Source organism: Crinia signifera, chromosome 5, assembly GCF_055691185.1.
Source record: "Crinia signifera chromosome 5, ASM5569118v1, whole genome shotgun sequence".
Taxonomy (NCBI): domain Eukaryota; kingdom Metazoa; phylum Chordata; class Amphibia; order Anura; family Myobatrachidae; genus Crinia; species Crinia signifera.
Genome location: NC_139221.1, coordinates 329,342,491 through 329,364,449, shown reverse-complemented (window position 1 = coordinate 329,364,449; position 21,959 = coordinate 329,342,491). Strand labels below are relative to the sequence as shown.

Sequence of the window (21,959 nt, the reverse complement as noted above, 5' to 3'; positions counted from 1 at the left end):
GCGGCAGGTGGGCCTAAAGCTGGGGCAGGTCGCACAGCAGCAATCTCTTCTGCACACTGTAAGGTGCTGATGCGATCTGGGTGGTGGAACGCACAATCTGCCCCATGTCACCAGCGATTCCTTCTTCCCTGTGATGGGCAGCCGGTTCCCACTCTGGGCCAGGGTACTACACACGGACAGATATTTCCAATCATGGGGCACATGACAGATAACAAACACCATATCCGCAGGACTGGGGGCAGAGGACCGATCCCTGCAGCAACTTTATTTGCATGTTTCACCACTGATGCGAACGCAACTACATCCACCTCCACATTAGGCCCACAGAAACCAATACTGAGGGATTGTGGGTAGAAAATGGTTTCAACAAGGCTGACAACCATGCAGCGGGTGTGCCAGATCCTGCGGAAGCATTAACGTGCCAGCGGTTTCACCAGCCCCGACAGCATGAGTTATCCAGATGGCCTACGCAGTTGATCCGATGCTGGGTCCTCTGATGCAGCATCGGATCAGAGAAGCCGTCGGTGAGCATCTTATTACTGAAGATGCCGCGGTCGGTTTTACCATAATACCGTATATACCATTTGCACGGACTCATTTGTAAAAACTTGTCACTAATGCAATAGCTATAAATGAGCTGTACTAGGAATTTAATGCACATCCAGCAGAACAGACATGTGGGCAACATTGTATGACAGAACAGAGCATTTACACCAGGCCTGTCCAAACTGTGGCCCTCCAGCTGTTGTGAAACTACACATCCCAGCATGCCTTGCCATAGTTTTAGCATTCCCTAATAGCAAAACTGTGGCAAGGCATGATGGGACTTGTAGTTTCACAACAGCTGGAGGGCTGTAGTTTGGACATGCCTGATTTACAGTGTTTGTAGGTGTCCGGATCAGTGAGCCAGCCGCGTCCTGGCGTTACTGGCAATCACTGGTGGCAACCAAAGTCACATGACAGTGTTATTCCACCTGCTATCTTGGATGTCCCTTCGCTGGCCTACGGGCAAGGTGCATGGTGAGTTTAAGCAAAACTTGTCGCCAATTGTCATGTTGACTTTATTTAAGCACTGTCGACCTACTGTATGTCAACCATGTGCGGTCAAGTCTACCTCCTTATGTAGACACTATGTAAAGATCGGGACTCACCCGTATTAGACTGATGCCCCAGGGGTCATGGGGCTGCAGATGGAGGACACCACTGAGTGACAGATCAGCGCCGGAAGGTGGCGCATGCAGAACGTGGGCACAGAGAAACTGGCATCTGCGCAAGAGGACACAACTCGCCTTAATGTGTCACTAGTATGCAGCGCTGCGCCAATACTGTCCAATGGATGAGTTGGATTACGGTGCGTTGACTTTTCCCCCTTGGTTCTGTGTGTTTCAGCCATGTGTTTTCTATCATCAGGCAGAGAGGACTGTAATGGGATGCAAGTAAAATTCCAGCTAGGTTTAAGGCATATGTTATTTATTATAGGCAATACCTGGTTGGTCTTGCGTATAGGGCTTTTTCCGAGGTAAAGAATATAAACTCTGAATGATGACATAAAGACATGAATGAAAAGCACAAAAAGCTTCAAAAACAGAACAATACATTTAGTAAATGTAGTCAGAATACAGATACAAATGAAGAAATCTGAGGGTTCAAACAAATCTGCAAACAGGACAGACAGCAACAATCTCTTCTCGTTATATTCTGCCCAAAGCTCCTCGCCCAAACCTCAGGCACCCGCTATACCCCCATAGTACAAGAGCTTTGATGGAAGAAGAGGAGGGCTTTCTGGGCACCACACAGCCAACTCGCCCCATTTTGGAAACCTCATGGATCTCTGCCTATAAAATTTGGGTCACTGGCTAATAGATGGAAGCTCAAGTTAAGCGTCAGCTCTTCTGACAATCTGCAGGAAAACAACAGTACAGATACACTACACTGTTTTGCTTTTACACCCTTTGAGACCAAGGACACCGATCTATATCCTGTGGACATCTTGGTTCACAGGGCAAAGGGTACAGAAGAACGTATTGAACACATGGACTGGTGACTGTGGTGTAGCCCAGAGGTTCTCAAACGTGGTCCTCAAGGCACCCCAATGGTCCAAGTTTTAGGTGAACCCATGGCTAAGCACAGCTGGTTTAATTAAATTGACGAGGTGCTAGTAAAGTCACCTGTGGCCAAGCATGGATAAACTTAAAATGGGTAGCCAAAGGCAGTCCTCGAGAGCTACCAACCGTTCACGTTTTCCAGACCACCTAGCAGGTGAACAAGTGTATGCATTATTCACTGACACATTTTAAAAGGTCCACATGTAGAGCTAATTGCTTATCTTGTGCTTCAGTGAGGAGAACTGGAAAACATTAACTGTACTCTAGAGCAGTGGTTCCCAACCCTGGTCCTCAAGTACCCCAACAGTACATGTTTTGCAGGTCTCCACACAGAATCACAAGTGCTATAATTAGCTCCACATGTGGATCTTTTAAAATGTGCCTGAATAATGAGTGTACCTGCCGGGTGACCTGGAAAACGTGCACTGTTGGGGGTACTTGAGGACCAGGGTTGGGAACCACTGCTCTAGAGTACTGGGGTTGACTAGTCTTGACTTAAGTCCTTGGGTTGGGTTGCCTTGAGGACCACCTCTGGTGTAGTGAAATACATCTAGAAAAGCTACAAGACAAAGATGCATGTTGCTGCCACATTGTCGATCTGTATAGTGTAATACTACCTATGCAAGGTGCCACCTGTCTTATAGACCACCCCCAAGTAAGTTATGAACTGCAGTCTGTAGCTTTGGTCTGGAACTCAGCCTGTTGGAGGCGCTGTGCTGTGGTTATTAAGGAACGTAACTGCACTATTTTCAGTGGGCTCACTTTCTGTGGATTCTGAGCTTCCAGCCAGCATAAGGCAGTCTCCAGCCCGTGAATGGCCTCTGCAGCAGTTGGTATTAAGTCCCCCCCATCGTCACTGGTGTCCCCATTTCCTAGACTGTCCCTGGCCGCCGGGGATGTGCTAGTTGAATCTGTAGTTCTGTCCTCCATCGACTCCTCCACAGCTGGGATGGAGTCATCAAGGTGGACCCATTCTGCAACATCCTCAGGGGCCATATGTTTGTAAACCAGAGAAGCCAGGTTGGTTAAGTCAGAAAAGACCCTACTATACTCCTCTCCCGCTGTCTCTGCCATAGCGTTGCTCTCAAATGCCGCTCTTAGGCCGAGAAGCCAGCATTTCTCTATACTTCCAGCCTGTATCATGTTCCACGACTGGCCTGTCAGGTAGATCATGTCTTTCAGCATAAAAGACTTCAAAAAGTCAGCAGTAGAGCTGTCGCAGGAAACCACTAGCCTCAGGAGCTCCCGCTTATAGAGCTGCTTGAAGGAAGATATCACGCCTTGGTCCATTGAGGGCATCTTGCTCCTAGTGGTTTTGGAAAGGAACAAGACTCGGATATTGCCGTCTGGAGTTTGAAGTTCCTCATCGGGTGGCTTTCCAGGGCCTTGGTTTACCAGTAGGACAGCTTTCTGTTGGAGACATCGCCTCAAAAAACGTTTTACTCCAGGCACAAATTCTTCGAAAAACCATTCTCTTAGCAGCTCTGGGGTCACCCAGGCATTCTTACAAGACCTGTACACTGCAGGGAACTTATCTTGATTGTGGTGACGAAGGCTTTGCGGATCATGCAGCCTTCCAACAACCAACGGTTTAAGCTTATGGTTGCCGGTTAGGTTGGCAGCCAAAAGAATGGCCACGCGGTCTTTTACCTTCTTGTAACCATTTGGTTGCTTGGCTATTACCATCTCATGAGTCTGGTCTGGAAGTAGCTTCCAATACAATCCAGTGATGTTGGCGTTGTAGATCTGCTCATCTGCATAGCCACCGTCGCTGGATGGAGTTTTGGCCTGTTCCGGGTAGGTAAGAATTGGGTCGACATCAGCTGGCCGGACGTCAGATTCGCCGTAGATGCGCTGGCTGGATATGCCATGCCTTTTCTGCCAGCGCCAGAACCATCCATGGCTTGCCTTGAATGTACATTCCTCGCCATAAATCTGCTTGGCAAAGGCCTCAGCTTGTGCCTGGATAATGGGTCCAGAGAGAGGGATGCCCTGTTGGCGTAAAGCGTTAAACCAGGAGTACACAGCCCTGTCTATCTCTTCTTCATTGGCCAGGCGCATCTTTTTCCTCTGCGTGCCCACATCTCCACCCAGCTGGTCCAGGAACCATCTTAGCTTCTGCTCATCCTTCAGCCACCCCCGAAGAGTTCCCCCGGGCACCCCAAAGTCCCTTGATACACTAGCCTGGCGTTCCCCGCTCTTCACTCGCTCAATGGCTTCCAGCTTGTCCTTGATGGAGTATGCCTTGCGAAATGCCATCTTCACCATGGTGGGCGTGCAATCTTTGCTCCCCAACCTGGTCTCCAGCAGCGGCTCCCCATGGCAGGACATAGCGCTGGTGAGGATTGTCTGTTACGCTGGCACCCGCAGGTGATTTCCAAGGATAGTGCCAGCTGGCACCTCATGCCCAGGTAAGACCAGTATCCTGCTGACCAGTCACCCTGGCATGCTGGAGGCTGAACTGGAATGCCAAGCTGATGCCCAGTAAGATGACAGCCAAGGACCAGGCTCCAGCTGTGTTTACATCCAGCTCTGTCTCCCTTTTGTTTCCTCTAACCCCCTCCCACCCAGTGCCCATCTCAGTCCAGGGGAGGGACCCTGCACAGCCGGAGCATGCGCAGTAACCACATCAAGCTGAGCGAACCACGCATGCGCTCATCCTAGTCGTACGCCGAGGCTCGCTCTACGCATGCGCCGTGCCCGGCTACGTCCCGGACTGTACCAACTCAGTCACACGAATGTAAATGGCTGATCGCCTGAGACGCGGCTGGGTCATGGCGGAATAGCGGAGAGTTATATATGAAATGCTTCTCATGTGCACAGTGTGTGTCTCTGGTGGGTGATACGGTCTATAATTCCGTTCAAAAGTCGGTTCCCTCCCCCTCGGCCATATCTGGGTGGTAGCGTCTGCGGCGTGTAGAAGGAAGGTGGGTCACGTGGCCCGGCCTTTCCCTCCCACCCGCCTGACACAGCAGCAGCAGTAACAGCAACGTGAGTACCGGGCCCGGGTTCCCCGGCTCTGCCATCGTATGGCTCTGTACTCAACCCAGAGGGGGTATGTCAGGCAGGGGTTAAGTCAGACAGGGCTCTGTATGGGAGGGGGGGGGTTATGTCAGGCAGGGCTGTATGGGAGGTGGCAGTTAGTGGATGGGGAGGGGGGGTATGGCAGGCAGGGCTGTATGGGGGGGGTAGTGGATGTCAGGCAGGGCTGTATGGGAGGGGGCAGTTAGTGGTTTGAGAAGGGGGATTATGTCAGGCAGGGCTGTATGGGAGGGGGCAGTTAGTGGTTTGAGAAGGGGGTTATGTGAGGCAGGGCTGTATGGGGGCAGTTAGTGGTTTGAGAAGGGGGTTATGTCAGGCAGGGCTGTATGGGGGGGCAGTTAGTGGTTGGAGAAGGGGGTTATGTGAGGCAGGGCTGTATGGGAGAGGGCAGTTAGTGGTTGGGGAAGGGGATTATGTCCGGCAGGGCTGTATGGGAGGGGGCAGTTAGTGGTTGGGGAAGGGGATTATGTCCGGCAGGGCTGTATGGGAGGGGGCAGTTAGTGGTTGGGGAGGGGGGTATGTCAGGCAGGGCTGTATGGGAGGGAGCAGTTAGTGGTTGGGGAGGGGGGTATGTCAGGCAGGGCTGTATGGGAGGGGGCAGTTAGTGGTTGGGGAGGGGGGTATGTCAGGCAGGGCTGTATGGGAGGGGGCAGTTAGTGGTTGGGGAGGGGGGTATGTCAGGCAGGGCTGTATGGGAGGGGGCAGTTACTGGTTGGAGAAGGGGATTATGTCAGGCAGGGCTGTATGGGGGGCGGGCAGTTAGTGGTTGGGGAAGGGGATTATGTCAGGCAGGGCTGTATGGGAGGGGGCAGTTAGTGGTTTGAGAAGGGGGATTATGTCAGGCAGGGCTGTATGGGAGGGGGCAGTTAGTGGTTTGAGAAGGGGGATTATGTCAGGCAGGGCTGTATGGGGGGCAGTTAGTGGTTGGAGAAGGGGATTATGTCAGGCAGGGCTGTATGGGAGAGGGCAGTTAGTGGTTGGGGAAGGGGATTATGTCCGGCAGGGCTGTATGGGAGGGGGCAGTTAGTGGTTGGGGAAGGGGATTATGTCCGGCAGGGCTGTATGGGAGGGGGCAGTTAGTGGTTGGGGAGGGGGGTATGTCAGGCAGGGCTGTATGGGAGGGAGCAGTTAGTGGTTGGGGAGGGGGGTATGTCAGGCAGGGCTGTATGGGAGGGGGCAGTTAGTGGTTGGGGAGGGGGGTATGTCAGGCAGGGCTGTATGGGAGGGGGCAGTTAGTGGTTGGGGAGGGGGGTATGTCAGGCAGGGCTGTATGGGAGGGAGCAGTTACTGGTTGGAGAAGGGGATTATGTCAGGCAGGGCTGTATGGGGGGGGGGGGCAGTTAGTGGTTGGGGAAGGGGATTATGTCAGGCAGGGCTGTATGGGAGGGGGCAGTTAGTGGTTGGAGAAGGGGGTTATGTGAGGCAGGGCTGTATGGGGGGGGCAGTTACTGGTTGGAGAAGGGGATTGTCAGGCAGGGCTGTATGGGGGGGGGGCAGTTAGTGGTTGGGGAAGGGGATTATGTCAGGCAGGGCTGTATGGGAGGGGGCAGTTAGTGGATGGGGAGGGGGGGTATGTCAAGCAGGGCTGTATGGGAGGGGGCAGTTAGTGGTTGGGTTATTCCATGTTGCACCTCAGCAAGTACTCTGAAGTTGCCGCTGGTCATTGGAGCGGTCTGTCTCAGGTTGGAGTGTAAGCGGGTGGTTATCATGGACAGGGCTAATAAACTGTTTGTGGTATGACGGGTCGACAGGATTCCGACTGTCAGTATACTGACATCTGAATCTCGACCGCCGGTACTCCCAACAGGTGGTCGAGCGCAAAGAAGCCACTTGTGGGGCTTGCTATGCTTCTATTCTCCCTCTGTAGGGGGGGCATTCAGATGGCGGTATACTGACCATCGGGATCCTGACTGTCGGGCTGCAGTCCGGTGCCCAGCAATATGACTGTGTCCTGTATATAACATTGCTTACTTTGTGTACGGTTACCTAGAAGGTTACACCTAATAGTAACAGGGTACTACTGGCCTTCCCTCCATTGGTTTTGGTATAACACATCCAGAGAACCCAGCGACCCCGATCTGAGCTCAGCCATCGGTACAGTTACACTAGTGACCAGGGTAGCGGTAGTCCAGGTGCCTCCATAGGGCTCGCATTGTACATCAGGGGATGCAGTTCCAGCAATGACCCAAAGAGGAACTGAGCTCTCCACCTGAATGCACAGAATGGGAGATGGGGTCACGTTGGGTGTGATCTCTGCTTGTGCGCTTCTGTGTCCTATAACTCTTTCCTCCCCTTAGTCTCACCTGCATGACGTGTGACGAGCACGGGTTGTATCACATGTATGTTACAGATGGCGTGTGCTCTGCTCTAACCTGCCTTTTCTCTTTACTGCTGACTCTGGTGTTCAGTACTCCTGCGGTACAGTACAGAGTGAGTATGTTCTGCATGTATGTCAGCATGTGCGTCTACCATCCTGTGATCATCCCATTCACCTGGCACTGGAGGATTTAGTGAGACGGATGTGGGTAAGAGATCATATCTGCGGTCCTGGACACTGACTTACCCCTTAAGGTAGTTGCCAGGATTAGTGCAGAGTCCGTTCTCTGCTCTTCTGTCCGTATTCCTATATGACCCTTCATTTCTCTGCAGCTAGAACTGCTCCATATAAACTAGGGATGTGCAAACCCGGATCGTAAAACAGGATCTTATTGGCTGTCGTCTGTCACATGTTTTAGTTTCAAAACATGTGACAGCCGGATAGCCAATAAGATCCCGTTTTGCGATCCGGGTAAATCTGGGTCTGCACACCACTAATATAAACACTGTGATCCAGTGGGCTGTACGTACCGGATGTCTCTGCCCCTCATCTCACTTCTTGCTGCTGAGCCCCAGCGTCTCCTAGTCACCATCAGCGCATGGTATCTCCCACCGCATGCAGTAACCCATCAGCCATATTACACAACCGTAATGGGACGCTGGGTCTTTTACCAACGTCCTATGCTTGTAAGGTCACCATGTTGTCTTATGAAGCCTTGGAGAGGAAGAACTACCAACCAATCAATCAACTTGTTAGCACACCACCTCAAACATGGCAGGAGCTGATTGGCAGGCAGAGTAAATGTATGGGGGGGGGGGGGGTGAGAGTAAATGTATGGGGGGGGGGGGGGTGATTACGTTACCTGCTCTGATATGGTTTCACCCCATGTATAGCAGAGAAGTGTGGTAAGTGACAGTAGCTGTGTCCCTATCTCTATTAAACACATGGCACTTGCAGGTGTCATTGTTCATCACCGCAATGGCCGCCCTCTCCATGGCAGCAGCATCTGCCGGCTCCGGGCTGCACAGGAGATCTCGCGCATGCCTAGTGACCTGACCCTGCTTCTCCCCCCCCACCCCCCAATTATCTCTCTCCAAGGCTTTGTATTATAAACACCCCAATTTGGTAGCAATCACTGAATGACGTTATGCCTCTTACACTGGGTTTCTCGGGAGCTGATTTGCTGCCGTTATTGATCTAAAAGCAGAAGGGGGGGGGGGGGGGCTGGCTATCAAAGATTGGAAGGAGACGAAGTACCAACCGATTGGCTCCTAACTGTCATCACACCCAGCCTGTAACAAGGCACCTGGGAGTTGATTTGGTTGGTACTTTATCACTCTCTCCACTTTATCACTTTTCAAGGCTTGATACATCAGGTCCCCTTTATCTCTCTCCATTGTTGGATAAATCTACCCTGGAGAGAGTTGGCCCTGCTATGGTTGTGTAACACTTGGTACCATCCCACTGTATATTCCAGATCATCCTCCGATCACTGTTCAGTGTCGTCCTGTGCCATAGAGGGCTCATCCTTCATCCCACGTGTCGGTACTGCGGAGCAGGCAGGCATGGGTGGTTCCTGGTTCTTGCAGTGGGGACTGAGATACTGATGAGTCTGCCCTGACCGGGCCACCCCTCCCTGCTCTCCAGGTCATTGCATGCAACGCTAGATGTGGTTGTACCAGACAAGACACAGGATTGGCAGGGTGGACATATAGACTGTTAGAACCTGATGCTTTGTTTCTTTATAGCCGCTCTCTGGTGGCTGCTGAACTACACTTCCCAGCATGCCCTGCTACAGTAATAGCAAAGCTGTGGCAGGGCATGCTGGGATGTGTAGTTCAGCAGCAGCTGTAAGGCCTCTAGTTGCTCACCCCTGCTTTATTGGCTCATCACAGGAGACCATATCTAGGTCAATGGTCGACACTGGAAAAAGGGCCACATACGTTTTTTTACTGTGTGACACCTGAGCATGCGGATCCCGCACTTGGCACACGTTACCATTCCTGTGCACTCAGTTTGGGAATGTTAAAGTATGAAAGGTCCAAAAAATTAAGGGAAAAAACAACTAAAATCTGTCGCCCTTTTTTTCATGTGTCGATCTATGACTTGTGTTGACCTTTTGACATTGACCAGATCCCATTGCAATGAGCTTTCTCTGAATAGGAAACTTTCTCCTCACAAAAAATATTCTCTTCCCACCCAAGGACTTGGTGCATAAAGACAGGTACATTTACTAAAGCTGCTAAAAGTTTTTAATAAAAAAAGTGGTGATGTTCTCATAGCAATCAATCAGAGTCCGTCTATCGTATCGTCTGTTGCATCCTAGAAAATGACAGAATCTCGTTGCTATAGGCAACTTCACCAATTTTATTGCTAGCTTTAGTCGATGTACCCTGTAGTGTGCACAATACCAGCTCTCCACCTGTGGCCCCTGTACTCTAGAACCCAGATACGATGCTGGTTAGGAATGGATGGTGCCTGCTGGTTGACCATCGTACTGGTCAGTCCTCTTGGTGTCCCCTCTACCAGGGCAAAGTTGAGGAAGAGAGCATTTTTTTGAAGAGGTGAAGTCTGTGCCTGAATTCCTGCCCCTAGCTGTAGCTTGTCCTGTGGACTCATCCCTGGTACATCCCAGGCCTGAAACTAGACCACGGTTATATAGACCAAAGCTTTTCCCACTCTACCTGTGTCTTCTGTGGTAAATGCCCAGCTCTTATGTGTTGTGCACAAAGCGTTACAGCTCTTGTTGTCTTTTTAATTACTGGATGTTGAAGATGAGGACCAGGAAACATCAGAGTCCAGTGGAGTCCAGCTGGGTGGAGAAACTCAAAGGCGAGGACAGTGGAAGCCTCAGCTGTGAGTCCCAGGTAACCCCGATGGGCTTGGAAACCTTAAACGGTGTTGGCCAGAATGAATTCACCGAAAACCACCCGAATGTCGAACAGAAGAAATTAAACGGTAAAAGGCAGAAGAGGAGACGAAGGTCACCCAAAAACAAATCTCCTCAGCTGAATGGGGACAGCGCGCTGACTGGTCTAATGATGGACCCGGTGTGGCTGGATAAGTGGGTCTATGATGCAGCAGAATGCGCACATCATGTCAGACTTGCGGCACAGCAGACAAAGGCCCCAGAGAAATGCCCCCTGATGAAAGGAAACGGGAATACTAAACGGAAAGTTACGGAAGACAGGTCAAGAAAAGCCGCAACGGACAACTGTTGCCACAAGAGCATGGCGGCATGTCATCATGTAAGTAATGGTGTCTGGGTCAACAAGTTCGACTTTGACGATGCCGAGAGCCAGTTCGTGGTGCAGTTCACCTCTCCGCTGGCCACGCGGCCACTTAATCTTAACCTGGCCTCACTTGAGCTCGGAATTCCTAGATCAACGCAGAGGACGCCCGATGAAGGCTACGCTAGTGCTACTCCCACCCCGGCCACACAGAATATGGTCCTATTGCCCGCAGCAGCGTCAGACCCCACTGTGAATGGGAAGCCCCACTGGGCGGGGCTGCAAGATTTGGTCTCAGAAGTCTGGCTGGAAAAGTCCTCCTATGACCAGGCGGAGAGACGCTTTTACGAACATGTTGCGAACGGACAGTGTGCGCTGCAGGCGGAGCCCAACTTCAGCTGGGGCCTGAATACCAGGAAAAAGAACAAGCGTGACAAATGGAATCGCAAATATGCATCCAAGCAGCTGCCGTCCAGGAAGAAGCTGTCCAGCATTCCGGAGGAGACCGCCAACGCCCTGTATTACCCTGCGTACTTCCTCCACGCCGGCAGTGAGACCGTGTGGCTGGATAAGACTGCTTATGATAAAGCTGAAGCTTGTTTCTATGCGGCGCAAGGCTATCGTGTACCTTGTGCGGCTTCATCCAACAAGTCATCTGTAGCCAAACTCCACAGGCCGGCCAAGTCCAGGCAGTGTGACAAGTAGGAGTCCATTCTTATTCTAAGTATGGTTCAGGGGTCTGCTCCGCAGGGGTGGGGCTTAGTGTAGTCAGCAAATGATCCATTGCACACAGGCCTTCTCATAGGCTATCTCGGCACTTTGCAGTATCTGGACGGTAGGTTGACTCCATGCGGTTGACAGACAAAATGTCAAAATTACTTAATTTTTTTTGTGATTTAAAAAAAAAAAAATTATTTACTAACTACATGGACTTTGGGAACAATAAAGTGCCCCAAGCTTGGCGAGTGAAATGGGACACTTATTGTGGGTCCACGTACGAAGACATGGATACCCCCCCCAAAAAAAACAAACCCTGAAAAACTACTTTTTCAGATGTCAACCATAACCATGTTAACTTTTTTCTGTGTTGACCTTTTTGTATATTTTGAGCATATGCATGTTAACGGTTTGTCGACATTGACACTGTCAACACCATATCCCTGGGTGCAGGGTGTCATTTGCTGACTGGTGTTGGGATCTGGGTGCAGTTGGAGAATATTGTGGTTACTTAAGTTTTTGGTTTGCCTTATGGTGGTTGTGGAGGAGGGTGTTGGGGGGGAGATAGTCATCATGAAGATTTGTATGGTCCAGAAGGGACGGTGTTCTACCCTGATCTAAAGGGTTTGTTATGACGTCAGAAATTTGCAGCAGAAGTATGTAATCCTGTTTATAGCAGCGGTCTAACCAATCAGTGGCTAGGGACTGGAGAAGGGTCAGAGTATGTGACGGTCTGAAAGCGTTTTCTGCAGAAAGACGGACCCAGAGTTACATAGTGATTCATGTAAGGCAAGTACAACTAGTTTGGGGTGGCTTTAAGCTTTTTGGGTTGGTGAGGGGGCATCTGATTTTACTGCCCGGTGACCGATCTCCTACCAATATCCAAGCCCATGAGAAACATTCAACGGAATGTGCTGCGCTATATAAGAAACTGTAAATAATTATCACTAGATTCGGGCTTCTAGTGTCCCAAATAACACAGACATTATTTGTGTGTTCCTGAGCTACGAAGTGACAAATTCAATTGTTTTGTGTTTTTTTTTTATTTTTATAAATTTTTCATTATATGATTTTTTCTAAAGCTGACATTAATGCATCTTCATTGTTTTAACTACCCTCTAATTTATGGCGCCCACTTACGTAGGGTTCAGCAGCGTAATGTGGCAACACCTGACCGAACAGCTGACTATTAGTAGATATCGGCTTGGCACTTCTTATTGGTGTGAGCTGAAATGTGTCTAATGCACGTTTATTGGAGACATTCATTTGTTGCAGCTATCAGGTGCTCATTAGTTTAGAATCCTGTAAAACAATTGGATTCGCCACCAAAGAGTCAGTAAAATGCTGGATAAGCCTGATGAGAAGTCTCTGACACGTACTTTGCTTGTGCACCGTTGTGTATGTGCCGTGTAAGGCAGACATCGGCGTGGGTGCCGCTTACCAGAAAGCAGTAGTGCCGATAAATCCATTTTATTCTTTTTGTTCTACTTTTAAAAAGTCCTCTCGTACGTGTATCTTCCTTTCCTTCTTTATTTTATAAAATAAGGGTTAAAGGTGTGACAATATTGTTTTATAGTGTTTGCTGTAGGATTTATTTTAGGACAGGGTGCTGACCACCGGGGCAGGGCACTTTTTTTTTTATTAGAAATTTACATTAGAAACAAACATAAAAAAATTGCACAGTGCACTAGGATTACGCCCGTTACATATTCTGTCGTAATGACCATTACACATGATGGCACACACCGTAATGCCTCTTACACATTATACCACACACCGTAATGCCCATTACACATGATGGAACACACCGTAATGCCTCTTACACATTATACCACACACCGTAATGCCCATTACACATGATGGCACACACCGTAATGCCCATTACACATGATGGAACACACCGTAATGCCCATTACACATTATACCACACACCATAATGCCCATTACACATGATGGAACACACCGTAATGCCCATTACACATGATGGAACACACCGTAATGCCTCTTACACATTATACCACACACCATAATGCCCATTACACATGATGGAACACACCATAATGCCCATTACACATGATGGAACACACCATAATGCCCATTACACATGATGGAACACACCGTAATGCCCATTACACATGATGGAACACTTTGTAATGCCTCTTACACATTATACTACACACCATAGTGCCCATTACACATGATGGAACACGCCGTAATACCTCTTACACATTATACCACACACCATATTGCTCATTACACATGATGGCACACTAATGCCTCTTACACATTATACCACACACCATAATGCTCATTACACATGACACACACTGTAATGCCTCTTACACATTATACCACACACCATATTGCTCATTACACATGATGGCACACTAATGCCTCTTACACATTATACCACACACCATAATGCTCATTACACATGACACACACTGTAATGCCTCTTACACATTATACCACACACCATAATGCTCATTACACGACACACACTGTAATGCCTCTTACACATTATACCACACACCATAATGCTCATTACACATGATGGCACACTAATGCCTCTTACACATTATACCACACACCATAATGCTCATTACACATGACACACACTGTAATGCCTCTTACACATTATGCCACACACCATAGTGCCCATTACACATGATGGCACACTAATGCCTCTTACACATTATACCACACACCATAATGCTCATTACACATGACACACACTGTAATGCCTCTTACACATTATACCACACACCATAATGCTCATTACACATGATGGCACACTAATGCCTCTTACACATTATACCACACATTGGAACACTAGTTTTACTAGACTGCAGTGCAGTGGCCTTTGTTTCCCTTCTTGGTCCCTTGCACAGTTCTCCTGTCGGTCATATGAGATGCATTAATCCGGTTGCAGTGCAGCGGATTTGGAGGGGGGTGACTTTGATCATATCCTTTACCCACATCCAGTACATAGATTATATGCAGCATTCCCCCGGATCTCTTCATACTCCTACAGCAGCATTGTGACTGTATTAGCCAAGCAGATTTATAGTGTTGCTGTAGCTAGTAGTAACCAGGTGGTCTGTCCCCCGGGGCATTTCTTGAATACATTATAGAACCAGTAACCAGAGTTGCTGTCACAGACCACGTTGACTGTTCCATAAATGCCTCCTTTTCTGGAAATTGCAAAGCGTCCGGTCTGGGAGACCACAGATCCGCTGACCCGGTGTAAAGGTGCTCAGAGCTTTGATTCCAGCAGCCCCGTATCTCAGGAGGTGGGGGAGGGGAGGCTGCAGGGTTCTGCCATGTCTAATGTAAATCTCTGGCGCTCTGTTCCAGAAAGATGGCGGCTTCCTTCCTGAGCACTGAGAAGATCTGGTTTGACAAATACAAATACGATGACGCGGAGAGGCAATACTATGAAAACCTTAGTGGGGCAACTCAACAGGACGCACACGGGCTGCCGCAGGTGAGTACTCCGCTGCATGGAGCTGACTAACCCTACTGCTCCCGCCGTGTTATCGTTCTGTCCTGCTACTGTGTAGTGATTGATGATGCTGATTGGCGGTTGGATAAAACGAATAATGCTGATGCTGGGACCTATTCACATCTGATTTCTCTTCATTGGCCATAAATAAGCCTGAACATGCATTACAGGAGATTATTATTATTTGACGATGAGGTTGCGCAGCTTTCGGGATTCTCCTGCTGTCTCCAGCAGCCAGTTTCTCCTGTAGCGGAGGTTCTCCTGCTGTCTCCGGAAGCTGGTGTGTCCTGTAGCGGAGGTTGCGCAGCTCTCGGGGACTCTCCTGCTGTCTCCAGAAGCTGGTGTATCCTGTAGCGGAGGTTGCGCAGCTCTCGGAGACTCTCCTGGTGTCTCCTGTAGCGGAGGTTGCGCAGCTCTCGGGGACTCTCCTGGTGTCTCCTGTAGCGGAGGTTGCGCAGCTCTCGGGGACTCTCCTGGTGTCTCTGGCAGCCAGTGTCTCCTGTAGTGGAGGTTGCACAGCTCTCGGACTTTCCTGTAGCAGAGGTTGGTCAGTTCATGGGGACTCTCCTGCTGTCTCCGGCAGCCGGTGTCTCCTGTTGCGGAGGTTGCGTAGCTCTCGGGGACTCTCCTGCTGTCTCCAGAAGCTGGTGTATCCTGTAGTGGAGGTTGCGCAGCTCTCGGGGACTCTCCTGCTGTCTCCGGCAGCCAGTTTCTCCTGTAGCAGAGGTTGCTCAGCTCTTGGACTCTCCTGCTGTCTCCAGCAGCCAGTGTCTCCTGTAGCGGAGGTTGCGCAGCTCTTGGGGACTCTCCTGCTGTCTCCGGAAGCTGGTGTATCCTGTAGCGGAGGTTGCGCAGCCTTTGGGGACTCTCCTGTAGCGGAGGATGCTCAGCTCTCGGACTCTCCTGCTGTCTCCGGCAGCCAGTGTCTCCTGTAGCAGAGGTTGCGCAGCTTTCAGGGACTCTCCTGTAGTGGAGGTTGTGTGGCTCTTGGGGACTCTCCTGCTGTCTCTGGCAGCCGGTGTCTCCTGTAGCGGAGGTTGAGTAGCTCTCGGGGACTCTCCAGTAGCGGAGGTTGCTCAGTTCTCGGGGACTCTCCTGCTGTCTCAGGCAGCCGGTGTCTCCTGTAGCGGATGTTGCGCAGCTCCCGGGGACTCTCCTGTAGAGGAGGTTGTGTGGCTCTTGGGGACTCTGGCAGCTACTGTTTCCTGTAGCGGAGGATGCTCAGCTCTCGGGGACTCTCCTGCTGTCTCTAGCATCCGATATCTCAGGGACTCTCCTGCCTCCGGCAGCTGATATCTCAGGGATACAAATTGCATTGTTGTTGAGTCCAATCTCAGCTTGGTGACGATCTGAACTCTCGAGTGTTTATACACCGTACTTACCTGTGCATATTCTGTATAAGGGGCTAGGTGACTGTATGATCCCTGTGTTCTGTCATGTTCCTGTGCATATTCTGTATAAGGGGCTAGGTGACTGTGTATGATCCCTGTGTTCTGTCATGTTCCTGTGCATATTCTGTATAAGGGGCTAGGTGACTGTGTATGATCCCTGTGTTCTGTCATGTTCCTGTGCATATGCTTTCTCTGGGGCTGGTGACTGCTTGTCTTGCATCTGGCTGGTTCTCTCTCGCTCCATACTTAGCCACCGCTGAGGTTGTGACCTCTCCCATTGTGACACTCAGAGGGACATGTCCCAAAAGAAGCAGCTAGTGTAGCGTGTTCCCATCCGTGTGACAAGAAACCTCCTTCCACACAGCCCCTGAACAATGGCCGCTCCATCTTCTTCCAGTTGGCCAATAACTCTATTCATTAGGACTCTGAACGTACGATGGGTAGAGTCATTTGCGGTGTCTGTAGAGGGAAAGTTTCCAAAGTGTCAGGCCTCGGGAAAATGGAAGGCTATTTCCACCTTTTATACACCCCTCCTTATTGCCTGAATTATGGGACTTCTCCCACAAAGCCTCCAAATACCTGTTTTTATGGTCCGTAACTCTGCGGCGTGCAGGGCTCCATGCATGAGTAGGCCGCAGCCAACCCTGTACTGGCCAGTCCAGGCAGAGGATTTGTAGTCACCAGTGCTATTTCCATTGGACCTCAGGCGTCATTATCCAGCGCAGTACATATTATAGCGAGGAGGGAGCCCCGATAATTCAGGCAGGGGGCGGTTCCTGCTGTAAAGGTGGAACTGGGCTTGATGGCTTTGTTTGGACCAGGAGAAGCGGCTGTCACAGAATCCACCTATAAGATTGCATCTTGTTTCTCCCCCCAATCAGCTGTACATTCCACCAGGCTGTCAATCAAGCCCTTGCGCTAACTCATTCCTCCTTCTTTGCCTCCCGGTAACATGTAAACTATGTGTATGGTTCTTTGTGCACCGGCTATAGGAGGACGGAGCAAGCACAATCCTCAGGGACATTGCAAGAGCCAGGGAGAATATCCAGAAATCGCTGGCCGGAGTGAGTACCAGACCGCTGTCTCGCCAGCAGGTGGTGCTGCCGTGCTGTCAGTGTGCACCCCACGTATCCCCATAAACCTGGCTGTCTAACCTGTGTGTCTCATCCAGCAGATGTGGCTGCTGCATCCTAACCCCTTGTCTGTCCTGCAGCGGGTACCTCTCGCCTCTGAGGCTGCTTGTGTGTGTCCATCCTAATCATCTAGGTCTTCCGTGTCCGATCTGTGTGTCCCACCTAACTCCGTACAGTGCATAGTCCAGACATCTCACCCGTAACTGTGTTCTCATCGCAAATTACACGGGGTGCATCACATTGGTCAGTGAAGAGATTTGGAATGGCAGTGCATTCTGGGAAACTAATTTGGAACAATTCGGCATCGAAACTAGGCGAGTACGCTTACCTGCCCCTAAGAGGAGAGTGGCAGTAAGATGGTGCTGCGCATGTAGCCAGGCAGTGCAGAGTAAAAAATATAATGTGTTTAGTGGACCGTGTGCACAGTCTACATTTAATTAGGTAAATAATGACCCTTTTTAGTTTAAAACTAGGCCTACAGATGTGTCCGCCTTCATCTTTCAAGTCAAAACCGCCCTTCTGGCGTGACTAGCACCGCCGTCTTTTTGCAACCTTCTGTTAAATAGCGTCTTATTCGCAAAACGGCACGCATAGGACCCACAAGCAGCTTCTGCTGATTAAAATATGCCATGTGACTGCTGCTGTATCTTCCAGGGAGACTCTAATGCTCCGTTTCTTACGCAGACACAGCAGCGTTGCTATTTAACAGAGAAAAGTTGCCAAAAAGACGCCCAGCGCTGCAGAATCACATGGAGCTCACTTGCTCTGTAAAACGCAACTTGTATCGCATGGAGGACAGATGTATGGGGACAATAGTACATTGAAACGTGTTAGTTTTTTATTTTTAACGCCCCGTTGCCCAAATCAAACATCTGCCCAGCGATTAAATAGCAGAGGTTAATATTTTATGCTGCATTAGCCACATTGGGCGCTGTTGCTGGATCATTAATGGAGGTTACGGTGCAGTTGCCCCGGTGGTGGTTATATTGTTGTCTCTCCCAAGGACGTATAATGTCTTTGTGCTGTCGTATATGCGGTAAGCGATGGGAGTGGTTTGTGTGACCAGACTACGCTGTTTGGTCTGTATGCGCTGCGTCATGCTCAGCAGAATCTCCAGCTCTTACTGTATCGCTGGATGAGCCGGATATTGTGCACATGACACACAGTGGTGACTGTATAAGTGATGTAACAAATACTTTGGTAGTGTTTAGATCCCCTTCAGTTCTGACAATTTTCCCATCATGCCCTGGGTCCACGTATCCCTGGAGGGGGGATATAAATCTGTGGCGAGGGTACAATGCAGCCAAGATAAAACAAAATAACCGACACCTACATGAATTACATCGAAAATAAAAACCATTGTGAGGGCATCTAACACCTTCCGCCCTCACTGAACATCACATCCTGTAATCACAACTGAAGGGGATCTAGTCTCTACCTAAATACTTGGCTTCAGTCTATGTAACTGTTGTCTGAAGCTGGTTACACCCTATGTGCGATTCACGGCACCATCCATATAATTAGCGCAGTTGGGGTGAAGTCCGTACTATGATTGCTGACGTTCCCGTCATGCCCTGGCCTTGCCATGTTGGTACAGGATAGTGTCTGTGTGATGCCTCCAATTTGCGGTTCTGTATGTGTGTTTCCATTAACCCAATCTTCTGCATGAGGCCTTGTCTGTCCCTCGCCTGCGCCCCCCCCCTTCCCTCCACCGGTTTCCTGCTCGCCTTTCATGAAACATTTCTCCCCTTTCTAGCTCAGGACAGTCCTCCATAGTCCAAAGGAAGCCCCGGCCAGCTCTCCCCAGGCCCCATCAGGGCCCTGTACTGTAAGTCTGCGTGTACACAGCTAGGTCTATGTGATTTCAGTGCTACGTAGTGTATGGTCTCTGCCATGCCACTGAGGGAGATGTACGGCGGCCACATCGGTCTGATCCCGTCCGTGTATCCAGAGGGCAGGCCACAGTCTGCATGCCCATAGTCTCCTGCGCAACTGGTCCCTTAGTGCTGACTTACCCTGTGCACAGCCCAATGTTCTGCACCCCCCCCCCCCAAGCTTGCAGAGTGATGCTTAGCTTTGGCATCACGGGTTTATCAGTCCAGTATAGCTTTAGAGCCTTTTCAGCAATCTGCCGGCATTGGGTGAGTGTCCGCTTTCCGCCTCCGCCACCAGCGCTTTCTCCTGCGTCCTCTGCTCCTCCTGCTTTTAAATCTTTTGTTACATTCTGCAGAGCGCCGCCGCACCCGCCAACAGCGAGGACAACGGGGAACTCCTGACCCGCGTCTCCATACTAGAGCGCGAGAACCAGAGCCTGCACAAAGGTATTAAACGTGTGGGAATGTATGTAGTATGCATGTTGTCCCTTGTTGGACACGTTAATGATATGTGCAGGTAGCATTGTTGACATGTCATTACGTGGGGACTCTCTCTAATGGCTGTGTCCGCTTGGTGTAGTGGTGAAGGACCTTCAGTTGGCCATCTCCAAGCTGGAAAGCAGAATCGTAACACTTGAGAAATCTTCTACCTCAGCATCAGCCCCTGCGAAGCCGGTCGCGTGCAAGGTATGTGCCCGGGGGGTTGGGGCTCCGCTGGCACGAAGACTGTAAGGGAGGGGGATGGTGTTACTGGTGTAAATGGATTCTTTACGGACAGGTTAATGTAACAGGTATAGAGATGGGTGGGTAGTATGTAGGAGTAGGCACCCTTCTTTTCCTGCAGTGTTGCCGAGATGCAGTGGTGTAAGGTTGTCCAGAGGAAAGATACTGTAAGTATGCAGATTCTAGTGGAACCGGGTCATGGGTTCTAATACAAGGGGTGACACTCGCAAAAATTAGGTTTAGAATAAAGAGTGCGACGTCTGTTGTCCTGCTAGGAGGGGGAGTCAGCCTCAGAAGCGATATAGAAGGCTTTCAATTATCCGATTCAAACACACAGGTGAGGAGAGGTGCCCCCCTTAGGGACAGGGGCCTGGAGGCTGATGACTCCGTTGCCTCGCAGAGTTACGCCTCTGCCAAGATGCTACATTGTGAATAAGTGACTGATCAGGTGTTACAATGATCCGGCTCCATAGTGACCATCTCGTTATTGGGGCTAGACCAATAGGAACAGTGCCAACCTTCCCGGTAGGGTGGCATAATGCCTGTGTTTTCCTATCGTCAGGTTCCGGCCCCTGCAGCTCCCTGCCCTGTACAGAAGAAGGCGTCAGAGGAGGAGGAGGATGATGATGACATTGATTTATTTGGGAGTGATGAAGAGGAAGATGAGAATGCTGCCAAGCTCAAAGAAGAGCGGATACGTCAGTACGCGGAAAAGAAATCCAAGAAACCCGGACTGATCGCCAAGTCCTCCATCTTGCTGGATGTGAAACCGGTGAGACCCATAGATGATCACATGTGTGTTCTGGGGCAGAGCGCCGGTCCGCAGCAGCCTCCTAAGGGTTACAGAGGAATGGTCCCTCTATGGCAAAGATTTACCCATCGGTATTCAATCGCTGGCGGTTTTTGATTTTTGCCCATGTCCTTTTAGGGTTTTTCTTTTTTTCTTGCAAATAGGCACGGGCAAAAATGTTTGCATTCGCCAAAACCACATGGATTTGCAGCAAACTTGCTGATGACTGATTTTTCACCAAGAAGAAATATCTGCACAGGGATTGAATAGGGAGAGTCAAACTCGCCCTAAAACCGGACAAAAATTGCAGATCTTTTGCTTGGTGAAAAATTTGTCCGAGATTGAATACCCCCCAGTCTTGCAAGGTGCTTGCAGTACTGCCCCCTATGGGTCTGGTGCTGCCCACTCCCTGTTGCGCAGGACCGTGACCTGCTGCCATACTGTAGAGTTGGGAATGGGGATATTAGTTGGTGGGTGCGTTGTAGTTGGAGGTATTTGCCTCCTTCCCAGTATGGATTTGCTGTATGTAGCCAGGACTAACCCCGCTGTGCTGTTTGCAGTGGGACGATGAGACGGACATGGCGAAGCTGGAGGAATGTGTGCGCACCATACAGATGGACGGGCTGCTCTGGGGCTCCTCTAAGCTGGTACCGGTGGGTTACGGCATCAAAAAGCTGCAGATCCAGTGCGTGGTGGAGGACGACAAAGTCAGCACAGATGCGTTAGAGGAAGAGATCACAAAGTTCGAGGACTATGTAAGTTCCGTTCTCCTGTCTGGCTGCTGCTTCCATAAGGAACTACACATTATATACAGATATATAATATTAGGCTACTGTGTTTCCTTGTCTAACCGATCTCCATTGCTTCCAGGTCCAGAGCATGGATATTGCTGCCTTCAACAAGATCTAACGCTGCCCCTGGACTGTTAATAAAGAGCAGAGTGAAACCTTTCCGCGCTGTCTGCATTATTTATTCACCATCCGTCTGTCTGGTCATTACTAGAGTCCCAGGTGCTGGAAAGCTGCAAGCAGTGTATGACAGTGCCACCTGCAGGTTCTGGGATGTACTACAATCCACAACTTCTCATACATATTATGAGAAGTTCTTAGATCTTGATGTAGTTCTATGTAGA

At 50.0% G+C, this 21,959-nt stretch overlaps 2 protein-coding genes across 5 annotated transcripts; one reads left to right on the top strand and one right to left on the bottom strand.

The window, feature by feature from the left end:
- Positions 1-842: 842 nt before the first annotated feature.
- Positions 843-4,688, bottom strand: TIGD5 (tigger transposable element derived 5). The gene has a single exon (XM_083144965.1). It carries the CDS (start codon positions 4,434-4,436, stop codon positions 2,766-2,768), a length of 1,671 nt encoding a protein of 556 aa, XP_083001091.1. The 5' UTR covers positions 4,437-4,688; the 3' UTR covers positions 843-2,765.
- A 293-nt stretch (positions 4,689-4,981) lies between these two features.
- Positions 4,982-21,777, top strand: EEF1D (eukaryotic translation elongation factor 1 delta). 4 transcript variants are annotated; one of them, XM_083144961.1, is made up of 11 exons: positions 4,982-5,096; positions 7,556-7,577; positions 10,239-11,395; positions 14,769-14,898; positions 17,300-17,371; positions 19,197-19,268; positions 19,671-19,761; positions 19,895-20,001; positions 20,600-20,809; positions 21,388-21,582; positions 21,698-21,777. In XM_083144961.1, exons 3-11 carry the CDS (start codon positions 10,239-10,241, stop codon positions 21,734-21,736), a joined length of 2,073 nt encoding a protein of 690 aa, XP_083001087.1. In that variant the 5' UTR covers positions 4,982-5,096; positions 7,556-7,577; the 3' UTR covers positions 21,737-21,777. The 4 variants fall into 4 exon arrangements, with proteins under 4 accessions (XP_083001087.1, XP_083001086.1, XP_083001088.1 ...); XM_083144960.1 differs by having other exon boundaries at positions 5,021-5,096; positions 7,556-7,578; positions 10,230-11,395; XM_083144962.1 differs by lacking the exon at positions 19,197-19,268 and having other exon boundaries at positions 5,023-5,096; positions 7,556-7,578; positions 10,230-11,395.
- Positions 21,778-21,959: the final 182 nt, after the last annotated feature.